This window comes from Gopherus flavomarginatus, chromosome 3 (assembly GCF_025201925.1).
Source record: "Gopherus flavomarginatus isolate rGopFla2 chromosome 3, rGopFla2.mat.asm, whole genome shotgun sequence".
Taxonomy (NCBI): domain Eukaryota; kingdom Metazoa; phylum Chordata; order Testudines; family Testudinidae; genus Gopherus; species Gopherus flavomarginatus.
The window spans coordinates 239,657,899-239,670,847 of record NC_066619.1 but is presented as its reverse complement, the minus strand read 5'-3'; the positions used below and the strand labels follow the sequence as shown (position 1 = coordinate 239,670,847).

Genomic DNA, 12,949 nt, shown 5'->3' with positions numbered 1-12,949 from the left:
CCTCCTCTTTGAGAGTGTCTGTCTGTCTGCTTCCCAGTGCCTCCTGTATGGAGTTCGTCCTTCTTCCAGTCCCCAAGCCTTTCCAGGTAGGCCTCTCTCCCCTGCTTCTTGGGCAGGTCTCTCCCATGCCTCCTTGGCTGGAGAGCTTTCTTCAGCTTACTGTCAGGCTTCCATCTACCTCTGGCAGTCTCAGCTACTCTCTCACCAGGCCTTCCCTGCAGGTTCCTGCTGCCTTTTATACTGTATTTAAATTATTTGATTCCCCTCCAGTGGGGCTCATCTGTAATCAGGGCTGGCTGAGACCCAGGCTCTCTAGCCCATTGGGAAGCTACCCTGCTGTTGCGGATATGTTTAAATACCTTCCCTTTTCATTTCCTGGCTTTTATGGCTGTCAGGTATGCTATGTATAGAGCAATCTTAACTCACAAGTACTGTAGTGTGCTTATATACTAATTTCCCAGGTTTCTTCATTTAAGAAAGGATCTTCAACTTAGCAATAGCTCCTTTCACAGAGAACCAGGATCCTCGCTCCCGAACTGGCCAGAGGGTTTGACAAGGAACAGGATTTTCAGTGCTGGTAGCCGTTGCTTTCACAAAGACAAGGCGGTTCTGAGCAGGCTGAACATTATACAAAGAGCAAGACCATTGACACAATAGCTGTTGCTTTGTCAAATATGCTGTTCTACATGATGCTGTTACAGAAAGACCTTCAGGGCCTGTATGTGGCAGTATGTCAGACCAGCAAGGAAAGTCAGCATAGATTACCATCTCAATTTGTTGCCAATTCATGATTATTACCCACACCGATCTATTATTGCTAACACACGGAAACAAATATTTGTTGAGAATAAAAGGTTCACATACAAAAGCACAATAATGAAATGACACTCTAGCTAACATTCCTTCTAGCTTTGTGTATACAATGTGATTTGTTTTTATTAGCAGTGTAAATAAAGTGCCCACAGAACATCCAGAGACTATTCTTCAGACGGAAAGTGAGCAGGATCACCAGGTGTCAGTGACGGAGCGCAGCTCACCAGTCATACTGAATCTACCATTGACTCAGGGTAAGATTCCAAACAATCCAAAGAATTGGTTTTGTTTGTTTGCATTTGTTTGTCAAGGAAATTTCACAGGTTCATAAAGTGATTTAATCAAGAGTATTAGTCAAATGAAATTACAAATTTCCAAAATAATTTAATCAGTGTTATTGCTGCGGGATTTAAACTTTTCCAAGATTCAAAATCTGTTTAGTACAAGCGAAGATAAATGAGTTTAAGTGATAAGTGAACTTTGGATCTTTGGCATTATATGCCATGGAAGGCTGAGCACTTAAACTCCAGCTGAGAAGCTAAATAATCGAAATCTATGTGTGCACAATAGTTATCTAAAGTATATCCTGCAAATATTATTTAATGACAAAAAATTAATTAACACAGAGATAAGGTTGCCTAGTGATAGCTCGATCCCTTCCAGAACATTGAGTTAAGCAAAACTGAAACCTCTGAAAACCAGGAAATACAGTTAAGGTACCCATGCACCCTTAACTGTGCCCCCAGGAGCTGGCAATAGCCACTGGGAATTAACTGCATGAACTCCAGCTGCAGTCACTATGTTAGGTGTAGCTGTATTGAATAGCAGAGGAATACGTTGGAGCAACTTGGAGGATCAGTGATTGTGATATGAGGAGATCTGGGGATTAGTTTGAGGAGCATTATAGAGCTGTGATTGTGATATAAGAAGTTTATTCTCAGATTTCCGCCGAGGATGGCTTTCACACTTCAGAGTTTCTAGAATCTATGGACTTAATGAAATGCTGTTTTTGTTTTCTGGATTCTGTATCTCGGGAGCCCCTTGATCAAATGACCCCACATTTGGATCGCTAACTCAACCCTACATTGCACTCCCATGGGCCACTGCAAATTTCAAGACAATTCATGTAAGCACACAGATTTTAGAGCACTAAGAAGGATTGTCCTTTTAACAAGAAGAAGGGCTTCCCAATCTTAGCTAGAGCAGAGCTGGTGCACCATTACAATATTATATGACATTAGAGGGAGAATCAAAGGGAAGAGCTCTACACATCCACCAACAACATCAGTCTTACTGCAGAGGATATGGGGAAGATTCCCGTCCTGAGTGATTTTTGGTTTTTTAGGTGACAGATCTTAGGAACTGTCTCAGATTGAGGTGGTGTTAGAAGTGGTTTTGGAACACATTGATAAATTAAGCAGTAATAAATCACCAGGATTAGATTGTATTCACCCAAGAGTTGTGAAAGAATTCAGATATGAAATTACAGAACTACTAACTGTGGTATGTGACTTAAACTAGCCTCTGTACCAGATGACTGGAGAATAGCTAATGTGATGCCAATTTTTAAAAAAAGTCTCCAGAGGTGATCCTGGCAATTACAGGCCAGTAAGCCTAACTTCGGTACCAGGCAAATTGGTTGAACACAGTAAAGAACAGAATTATCAGACACATAGATGAACACAATATGTTGGGGAAGAGTTAACAGTTTTTGTAAAGGGAAATCTGCCTCACCAATCAGAATTCTCTGAGAGCGTCAACAAGTACGTGGACAAGGGTGATCTACTGGATATAGTCTAATTAAATATTCAGGGCTGAATACACTACCATGCTAAATTGATCTAAGTTTCGCAACTTCAGTTATGTGAATAACGTAACTGACGTCGACATAGTTAGATCCACTTACTATGGTGGCTACACTGTGCTATGTCGATGGGCAAGTGTCTCCTGTTGACTTCCCTTACACTTCTCGGGGAGGTGGAATACATGGATCAATGAGAGAGTGCTCTCCCATCAATTTAGCATGTCTTGACCATTTATTGCAGTAGTGCAGATCTACCAGTAAGTGTAGACATGCCCTCAGAAGGCCTTTGACAAGGTCCCTCATCAAAGGCTCTTACACAAAGTAAGAAGTAATGGGATAAGAGGGAAGATCCTCTTGTGGATCAGTAACTAGATAAAAGATAGGAATAAATGGTCAGTCTTTCACAGTGGAGAGAGGTAAATAGCAGGGTCCCCCAGGGATCTGTACTGGGACCAGTACTGTTCAAAATATTCATAAATGATATGGAACAAGGGGTAAAGAGTGAGGTGGTAAAATTTGCAAACAATACCAAATTAGTCAAGATAATTAAGTCCAAAGCTGACTGCAAAGAGGTACAATGAGCTCTCAAAAAATTGGGTGACTGAGGAACAAAATGGCAGATGAAATTCAGTGTGGATAAATGCAAAGTAATGCATATTGGAAAACATCTCAACTATACACACACAATGATTGGGTCTAAATAAGTTGTTACCACTCAAGAAAGAGCTCCTGGAGTTGTCATGGATAGTTCTCTGAAAATGTCTGTTCAATGTGCAGTGGCAGTTGAAAAAGCTAACAGAATGTTAGGAAATGGATAGAAAATAAAACAGAAACTATCCTAATACCAATATATAAATCCATGGTATGCTTAAGCTGTGAATACTGCAGGCAGTTCTGGTTGCACCATCTCAAAAAAGATGTACTAGAATTGAAAAAAAACTATAGAGAGAGGCAAAAAAAAATGATTAGGGGTATGGAACAGCTTCCATATGAGAAGAGATTAAAAAGACGGGGACTGTTGAACTTGGAAAAGAGATGCCTAAAAGGGATATGATAGAGGTCTATAAAATCATGAATGGCATTGAGAAAGTGAATAAGGAAGTGTTATTTACCCCTTCATTTAACACAAGAACCAGGAGTTACCCAATGAAACTAATAGGCAGCAGGTTTAATACAAATATAGTGAAGTATTTCTTCGCACAGTGCATAGTCAGCCTGTGGACCTCTTTGCTAGGAGATGTTGTGAAGGCAAAAAGTATAACTGGGCTCATGGAGGAAGGGTCTATCCATGGCTATTAGCTTGGATGGTCAGGGATGCAACCCCATGATCTGGATGTCCTTAAACCTCTGACTGCTAGAAGCTGGGACTGAATAACAGGGGATGGATCACTTGATAATTGCCATGTTCTGCTCATTCCCTCTGAAGCATCTGGCATCGGCTATGGTCGGAAGACAGGTTCTGAGCTAGATGGACCAGTATAGCCTTTCTTATGTTCTCTGATTAACCATTTCTCCAACTAAGCTGTTTTCAAAAGCTATTCCTTCAATTATAGATATAGAGGTCAATTTTGTCTTCAGGTATCTTTTAAAAAACTCAGGTTAATGGAATTTAAAAATATATAATTTTTTATTATAAGCATTGCAACCCAAACACTGAAGGGCAGTACAAGGTCCAGAGAGCTGGAGAGTGAAAACTTGCCTGTAAACAAAAGTGAAATTGGCTAGTGTATTTTCGTTGTTTAATCTGAGATAAAAGAAAAAAGTAAACAATGTGATCGATGGTAAAAAAAATAAATAAATTTGGTTTATGAATTTATTTGTTTGACCTTCATGTTTTGATGTAACAAAAATTTGGCTATTCCTAAAAATGAGGTAAGAGAATGGGATTAGAATGGGAATAGAAAGGAGCATAAACACTGCCAAATTAAGTGCAAGAGTGTAATAAGAAAAGCCAAAGAGGAGTTTGAAGAACGGCTAGCCAAAAACTCCGAAGGTAATAACAAAATGTTTAAGTACATCAGAAGCAGGAAGCCTGCTAAACAACCAGTGGGGCCCCTTGGTGATCGAGATACAAAAGGAGCACTTAAAGACGATAAAGTCATTGTGGAGAAACTAAATGGATTCTTTGCTTCAGTCTTCACATCTGAAGATGTTAGGGAGATTCCTAAACCTGAGGCAGCTTTTGTAGGTGACAGATCTGAGGAACTGTCACAGATTGAAGTGTCACTAGAGGAGGTTTTGGAATTAATTGATAAACTCAACATTAACAAGTCACCGGGACCAGATGACATTCACCCAAGAGTTCTGAAAGAACTCAAATGTGAAGTTGCGGAACTATTAACTAAGGTTTGTAACCTGTCCTTTAAATCAGCTTCTGTACTCAGTGACTGGAAGTTAGCTAATGTAACACCAATATTTAAGAAGGTTGATCCCGGCAATTACAGACCGGTAAGTCTAACGTCAGTACCGGGCAAATTAGTCGAAACAATAGTTGAGAATAAAATTGTCAGACACATAGGAAAACATAAACTGTTGAGCAATAGCCAACATGGTTTCTGTAAAGGGAAATCGTGTCTTACTAATCTATTACAGTTCTTTGAAGGAGTCAGCAAACATGTGGACAAGGGGGATCCAGTGTACTTAGATTTCCAGAAAGCCTTTGACAAAGTCCCTCACCAAAGGCTCTTATGTAAATTAAGCTGTCCTGGGATAAAAGGGAAGTCCTTTCATGGATTGAGAACTAGGTAAAAGACAGGGAACAAAGGGTAAGAATTAATGGTAAATTCTCAGAATGGAGAGGGGTAACTAGTGGCGTTCCCCAAGGGTCAGTCCTAGGACCAATCCTATTCAATTTATTCATAAATGATCTGGAGAAAGGGGTAAACAGTGAGGTGGCAAAGTTTGCAGATGATACTAAACTGCTCAAGATAGTTAAGACCAAAGCAGACAGTGAAGAACTTCAAAAAGATCTTACAAAACTAAGTGATTGGGCAACAAAATGGCAAATGAAATTTAATATGTATAAATGTAACGTAATGCACATTGGGGAAAAAATAACCCCAACTATACATACAATATGATGGGGGCTAATTTAGCTACAACGAATCAGGAAAAAGATCTTGGAGTCATCATGGATAGTTCTCTGAAGATGTCCACGCAGTGTGCAGAAGCGGTCAAAAAAGCAAACAGGATGTTAGGAATCATTAAAAAGGGGATAGAGAATAAGACTGAGAATATATTATTGCCCTTATATAAGTCCATGGTACACCCACATCTCGAATACTGCGTACAGGTGTGGTCTCCTCATCTCAAAAAAGATATATTGGCACTAGAAAAGGTTCAGAAAAGGGCAACTAAAATGATTAGGGGTTTGGAGAGGGTCCCATATGAGGAAAGATTAAAGGGGCTAGGACTGTTCAGCTTGGAAAAGAGGAGACTAAGAGGGGATATAATAGAGGTCTATAAAATCATGAGGGTTGTGGAGAAAGTGGATAAGGAAAAGTTATTTACTTATTCCCATAATACAAAAACTAGGGGTCACCAAATGAAATTAATAGGCAGCAGGTTTAAAACAAATAAAAGGAAATTCTTCTTCACGCAGCACACAGTCAACTTGTGGAACTCCTTACCTGAGGAGGCTAGGACTATAACAGTGTTTAAAAGAGAACTGGATACATTCATGGTGGTTAAGTCCATAAATGGCTATTAGCCAGGATGGGTAAGGAATGGTGTCCCTAGCCTCTGTTTGTCAGAGGATGGAGATGGATGGCAGGAGAGAGATCACTTGATCATTGCCTGTTAGGTTCACTCTCTCTGGGGCACCTGGCATTGGCCACTGTCAGTAGACAGGATACTGGGCTAGATGGACCTTTGGTCTGACCCAGTACGGCCATTCTTATGTTCTTATTAAACTATTAAATTATTATATGCTTCCAGTGCAAATTCACAGTTTAAATTTTGTGGGTTTGTATATCGTATGGGAACTTCATTGTATGTTCAATATTTTGATTAAAGGCTTCTATACAGATAAAAACAGAAAACACTATCCTGTAGCATATCTTTGTACACATGAATAAAAACTGACTTTTCAACTAATACATTTTAAGTAGAGATGCGCAAACTTCAGAAGGTTTGACAATTGAAGTTTGGATAAACATCCAACAGTTCCATTGTTTATCTGAACTCTAACCAGACTTTTTGAGGCTCTCCCCAACTTGTCCACCAGTTGTCTTTTGATAGCCTTTCTCTTGCCTTTGATCCTTTAAGTTTCCCAGCTCTGTCACCAGTCCCTTGATGGCCCAATGCCCAACAGGGCTCTGCTTTTCTTGATGATGAAGATAGGTTACCTACCTTTTGCTATGATCATGCACTTCTCCAGTAACATCCCACCCCCAGTTGCTTAGATTGTTCATATAAAAGTCTGCATGCCTCGACTGTCTCAGCCTTTGAGGAGTGGAGACCAAAGGCCCTTTTCTCTCTCTCTCTCTCTCTAATCCAAGTAGTTGATATCTTCAAGGGGAGGCCTTTCCTAACCTATGAGTAGCAAAATTCTTCAGGAGAAGCCCAAGCAGTCCTCTCCCTTCCACTCAAAAGATAAGAGGTATCTGGTGTGACAAGGTCTAGAAGGCTCCCTAGAATTCACTGAATACTGGCTTAAAGCACATTCACTGAGCATCCTGTGGGCCACTGAGCAGCTGTCAAAGCTTGTAAGATGACCCAAAAGGAAGAGGGGAGTCACAGGGAGAAAAGAGTGTTGCTAGCGCTACTGGGACAGTGGGAGTGAATAGCAGACATGAACAGCCCACTTTCTTTTTATTAATACCTAAGTTAGTTCTCCCTGGTGCTTGTGGGTCAGCAATGGCTTCCAGACAACTACAAGAGTTATGTATGCAGGGTGCTGAGTCTTGCAGTTGTCTGGAAGCTTGGCTGCACCAGGACCATTGACGAGAAACATTTTGTTTTGGCTGTATGAACATATTTAAGTAGCTCAACTGCCATGCTCCTGTATTTATTCCTGACTGGAAAATATACTGAACATAATCTGGTGTCTCTTCTTACAAACATTAACAAGATTGTATTGGCCTTATTTCTCTACGTGCAGTAGCCTGTTTGACTTCTGTGCCTTACTACTACTTTTTTTTGGTATCCACAAGTTACGTTGGTTAAAAATAATCTTCTCAAATGGTTTTTATCTCAAGTATTCAGTTTACTCCACTCTGTAACTTCAGATGTGTCGTGGAGTCAGCAGTTGTTAACGAAACAGTCACCACACATTTCAGAAGAAGTTAGACAGAAAACATCTCTGGATCAGAGCATAGACCAGCAGGATAATTCCCCAGGTGAAAGGAGAAGGTGGGTCATGGACATTTGTTTGTTAGCCTCCTTTACCCGTGATGAGATGTCTTTCTAAATGCATTATAAGTAAACTATAGTGTAAAGTTTGAGAAGTCTTGTTAACTCTGATTTTCTTTTTGATGCTATCCAATGTGTTTCATAAATTACTTTAAAACATGCTATTTTGTTGGACCAACACTGATTAATCATACCATGTATAAATGTTGCTAGTTCCTGGCTTTCCTACAAAACACCAACCTTTATTAATTTCAGTTCCTTGACCTGTTCTCTCATAACTCACTTCTCTGTTGAAGCCCAGACCCCAGCTGCCATTAATCCAGAGACTTCTCTTTAGCCCTTTAATCCTTGGAACATACACATCTACCCCGATATAACGTGACCCAACATAACATGAATTTGGATATAACATGGTAAAGCAGCAGTCCAGGGGGTTTGGGCCGCGCACTCTGGCGGATCAAAGCAAGTTCGATATAACGTGGTTTCACCTATAATGCGGTAAGATATTTTGGCTCCCGATGACAGCGTTATATCAGGGTAGAGGTGTATTATGTTTGTGTTAATTGTATACTGTAAATATGTACAGATTATGCAAAGTGGCAGAGTTGACATTGCTGTAGACACCTGGGGGGAAATTCTGGCGCCATTGAGGTCAATGGCAAAACTCCCATTGACTTTTGAGAACCCAATTTCCCAACCTATAATGATGTAATACTCATCTTTGCATTTCGTAAGAAATGCAATCCGAGTGAAAGTAATCAAGGCAAGAGTGAAATATCAACTAACTTTCTTCTGATGCTGAAATACTTTCTGGCTGCTACTTTCCATTTCCATATTATTTGTCTTAAAAGATATCTATATAGCAGCACTCTGAAATTTAAAAGAAAAAATATTAAGATTAGTAATTTTTTTCTGGATCTTCACTTTGGCTTCATTTTGTTTGGTACTTTGCCCTGCATTTCTACATAAGCATTACTAAAGGATAGCTTCTGCTCTCTCAGTACGGGAGACATTTTGACTTAAGTTTCACAATTGAAATATCAATGCTGTATGTTAGAGAGAGAGAAATATTTTAGAGCTCACAATTAAGCATTGATGAGGATCTGTTTGTTAATATACGTTAACACAAACTTTTATACAAATGAATGTCTCATCCCTCACCTGTAACTCTTGTTTCACCTCTCTTGGTTTTTCCTCATTTATTATTTTCGTTATAGCTATTTGTGCTATTTGTTAAGTCTAGGAGTAGAAATATACCATGGGAGCTGTGTCCAATCAAAACTAACCAGTTTAGTTTGAATTTCAGCCATCTAATACCACAGCAAACTACTTGTGAACAATTCACACATTGAGAATTAGTATTGAAATTATTCAATTAATAATTAATGCATATAAGCAAAACATGATCCGATCACACACAACTTTTGAGCAGAGAGAGGTGAAATTGGTCTAATAATTTTTCAGTACAGATTATTTGCTCAGCTCTTCCTGCATCTCTTGTCCAGTTATTTGGGGGCCTGCGATGAAGCTACTGTTCAATATGAATAATTATTCTTGCTAGACCGACACTCCAAAAATTATTTATTCTTCTTTATGTCAAAATAACAGTGATTGTTTATATTATAGTTTACTAACTTTAGAGATTGCATTTAAGCAGCAGAGCTAAATTTTAGTTCTGGATTATATTTACCTCATCCCTATGAGACTGCTAGGATTTTTATTTATTTACTTTTAATCTTACTGCAACTTGCTCTTCTGTATTTTAGGACAGGCTATCATGAGAATTTCAGGCCTGGGCTGTCATCTCCATGTTCTCCTACACCTCAAAACCACTCACCCAACAGGTATCAAAGGTCAATAAGGAATTTTGCAGACTGACTAATTCTTTTAAAATATAACTTTAAGGGAAACTTCAAAGATAAATTGTAGCAGTTCAATTCTATTAATATTATTTTACCATTGTTGGTATTTTCAAATGTCCCCTGCAATGTGTAATTTTTCATCATCATAAATTTTGAGGTTTTTTGCCCATAATGCAGTTCAGTGCAAACATTAGTTTATGGGACTCAACATTGCTATATAATTCCAAATATAATATAAGCCCTAGTCCAACAAAGCATTTAAGCACATGCTTAACTATAAACAGAGGAGGACATCCATTGGCTCAAGACTATTCACATACTTAAAGTTTAAGCACATGCTTAAGTGCTTTGCAGCAGCAGGATCAGACTTTTTGGGAGCTACCACTCCTGTTATCAATGTACATTACTATTCATTTGAAACACACATAGCAGAGCTTTTCAGCAGCACAATTTACGTAAAAAAACAATTCAGGCTTTGGTCTATATGTCCAACACCTCCTGCATAAAACTAGAAAAGAGGCGGAGTGTGTGGGGGGTCTTGATCATAAATCACTCTATTCTCCCCGTATATGCAACACTAATCTTGATTCACTAGTATCAAAATATCACTTCAAGTGTTTTCAGCTGTGTTTAAGATTTTCAAATTTAATCCAGCTTTTAGCTGCAGTAGGGAAAGTATATTTATTTAAGATTAGTTGAGGAAGTGCTTCATGAGACTGACATTCTAATGCTTGTTGACAGAAATCCTGTCCTTAATTCCCAGACTTGAAGCACATGTTGGTTCTTTTGATATCCCTACACTCATGCTAATCTCTTAGGGAACATCTACACTACCTGCCGGATCAGCGGGGATCGATTTATTGCATCTAGTGTAGATGTGGTCAAATCAATCCCCTATCGCTCTGCCGTCGACTCTGGAACTCCACCGCAGCAAGTCGAGTGGAGTCGACGGGGGAGTGGCAGTGGTCAACTTGCCGCCGTCCCCATGGTCAGGTAAATTGACCTAAGATGCACCGACTTCAGCTACGCTATTCGCGAGAAGTTGTGTATCTTAGGTCAACACCCCTCCCCCCCGCCAGTGTAGACCTAGCCTTAGAGGCCTAATTCTCTCACACAGAGAGCAACGCAGCCTCCAGTGAGACATAAGTGCCAACCCAAAGCAGAGGGTTGGCTGAATGGAGGGTGGTGGTTTATTCTAATATTGGTTTAATGTTTGATGAAGGTCTCCTTCTATGATTAGAAATAACACAGAATATTTCTCCTACGGTTCATTACACAGTATTCCCTCTTGCTAGTGCTATTTGCACTGGAAGTGGAACCACTGGTGCCTTTATTTTAAACCTCTTCTCTTGTTTTTGCTAATAATCTAATGGCAGATGGGATCTGTTGTTGTTGTTGTTGCTTGCAGAATATGTTGTGGTCCCCTTTTGATCCAAGCCTGCATCCCTGACCTAAAAACCTCACTACAGGTTTCTTCCAAGGTTGGCCACGGTGCTTTCACCTGTTCCTTCAGGCTCTCTCTGTGTGTCTTACACAGGGTCTTTTTTTTTTTTTCCAGTCTGTTCTATCTTCCCATACACCATCTCACCACTCCCAAAAACAGTACTCAGCAAAGGCTCCTGGGCGGGTTCACGTACTCCTTTTCCTTAGTTGGGGCTTAAGTTTACGGTTATGTTAACAGAAGGCGAAGTTCACCCTTGTCAATCTCAACCCATAACAGGTTTCACCTAGCTCATAACAATATTTTGCTTTATTTAAATTCTGGATTATTTCTTCATAGTTTTAGCAGTTGTGCCCTGTTTTGAGTCCCTTTTCTGGGCTTCAGATTAATTGGACTAAATCAACTATGTGTATGTTGGAAATAAGGGACTGGATGTCAATGTCATTACTCCTATTAAAAACATGAAAATACCTTTCTTTTAAATATTCTGGGATTATTATTTCTAAAACACTTAATTTATAGAATTTAAATATTTTACCAGTTGTAATCGATATACAGACCTGAAAAATTGGTCTAGCTTCATTGGTTTTGGTGGTGGTTGTCTGTATTTATGGTAGCACTTAATGATATTCTAAATACTGTCAACACACACAAAAAGATATAGTCCCTGCCTGAGAGTTTACAAGCGAAGAAGATGGACAAAGGAAGGGTAGGAGAAGGGCATTAAAACATACAGTACAAATGTTTTTAAATATCAACTCTGCCAAGTACCCCCGTACATAGCATTTATTAGTTGGTTAATTTCTTATATGCATCACCAGGCCTTAGAGGGGTTTGAAGGAAGAGGATAGTGGCTTTGCTGATTCACTCAGCAGGGTCATTCCATGTATAAGGGATGGCATGGAAGAGTCTGAAGCTGCTTGTGAGAGAAGTGCACAAATGAGGGAGTGGTGGTGATGGTAAAACATCTGAACTCGATGTGAGAGAGAATGGGAAGCCAGTGAGGTTTTTCAAAGAGCGGCCCACAAGCTCAGAGCAACAGACAGAGATGATCAGACCACTATTTTTTATGGATTTAAAAGGGATAATGTGGGTATCTGGGAAGCTAAAGCAGGAATAATCAAGATGGAAGACAAGTGTATGGATGAGGGTTTTAGCTGTAGGGACTGCAACAAAAAAGATCAGATCTTACAAATGTTAGAGAGAGAAGCTGCAAAGTTTGGATGTGGGCTAGATGTTCATGGCAAAAATAACCTCTATTCTTCCAGGTTATGAACCTGAGTGACAGGGTGGGGGGTGGTGTCGTCAGCCGTGACAGACAATAGGTGGCAGGATAGGGAGAGCTTGGGATAAAGAGTTTATTTTTGGCCATGTTGCATTTTTAAATTAGTGGCAAGACATACAGGAGAATAATTTGAAGAGACAGAGTGAGATGCAGAATTGGTTGGAGAGAGAGACAGATTAGAAGAATAAAAATGGATTTGAGTCTTTGGTGTAGAGATGATAGTTAACGCCAGATGAGAAGATGTTAACCTAGGAAAAGTGTGTGATGATAGAATAAGTGGGTCCCAAGATGGCCTTACATGGGATCCCCAGGAAGGATGGAGTGGGGAGGAAAGGAGGGTCCTTTGAGAGACACTGGATGAAGTCAGAGAGTTAGGAGAAGAGCAAGGAGAG

At 39.7% G+C, this 12,949-nt stretch overlaps 1 protein-coding gene across 11 annotated transcripts in view; it reads left to right on the top strand.

Annotated features, from left to right (window-relative positions):
- The window catches only part of LIMCH1 (LIM and calponin homology domains 1), a 314,760-nt gene that overhangs the window by 285,991 nt on the left and 15,820 nt on the right, over window positions 1-12,949 (top strand). For 4 of the 11 annotated variants that reach the window (XM_050947392.1, XM_050947397.1, XM_050947396.1 and 1 more), the window contains 3 exons: window positions 943-1,067; window positions 7,846-7,969; window positions 9,736-9,822. In XM_050947392.1, the coding sequence (XP_050803349.1) occupies window positions 943-1,067; window positions 7,846-7,969; window positions 9,736-9,822 (336 nt within the window). The remainder of the gene's footprint in view (window positions 1-942; window positions 1,068-7,845; window positions 7,970-9,735; window positions 9,823-12,949) is intronic. The other 7 variants (XM_050947394.1, XM_050947402.1, XM_050947399.1 and 4 more) reach the window with 3 other exon arrangements.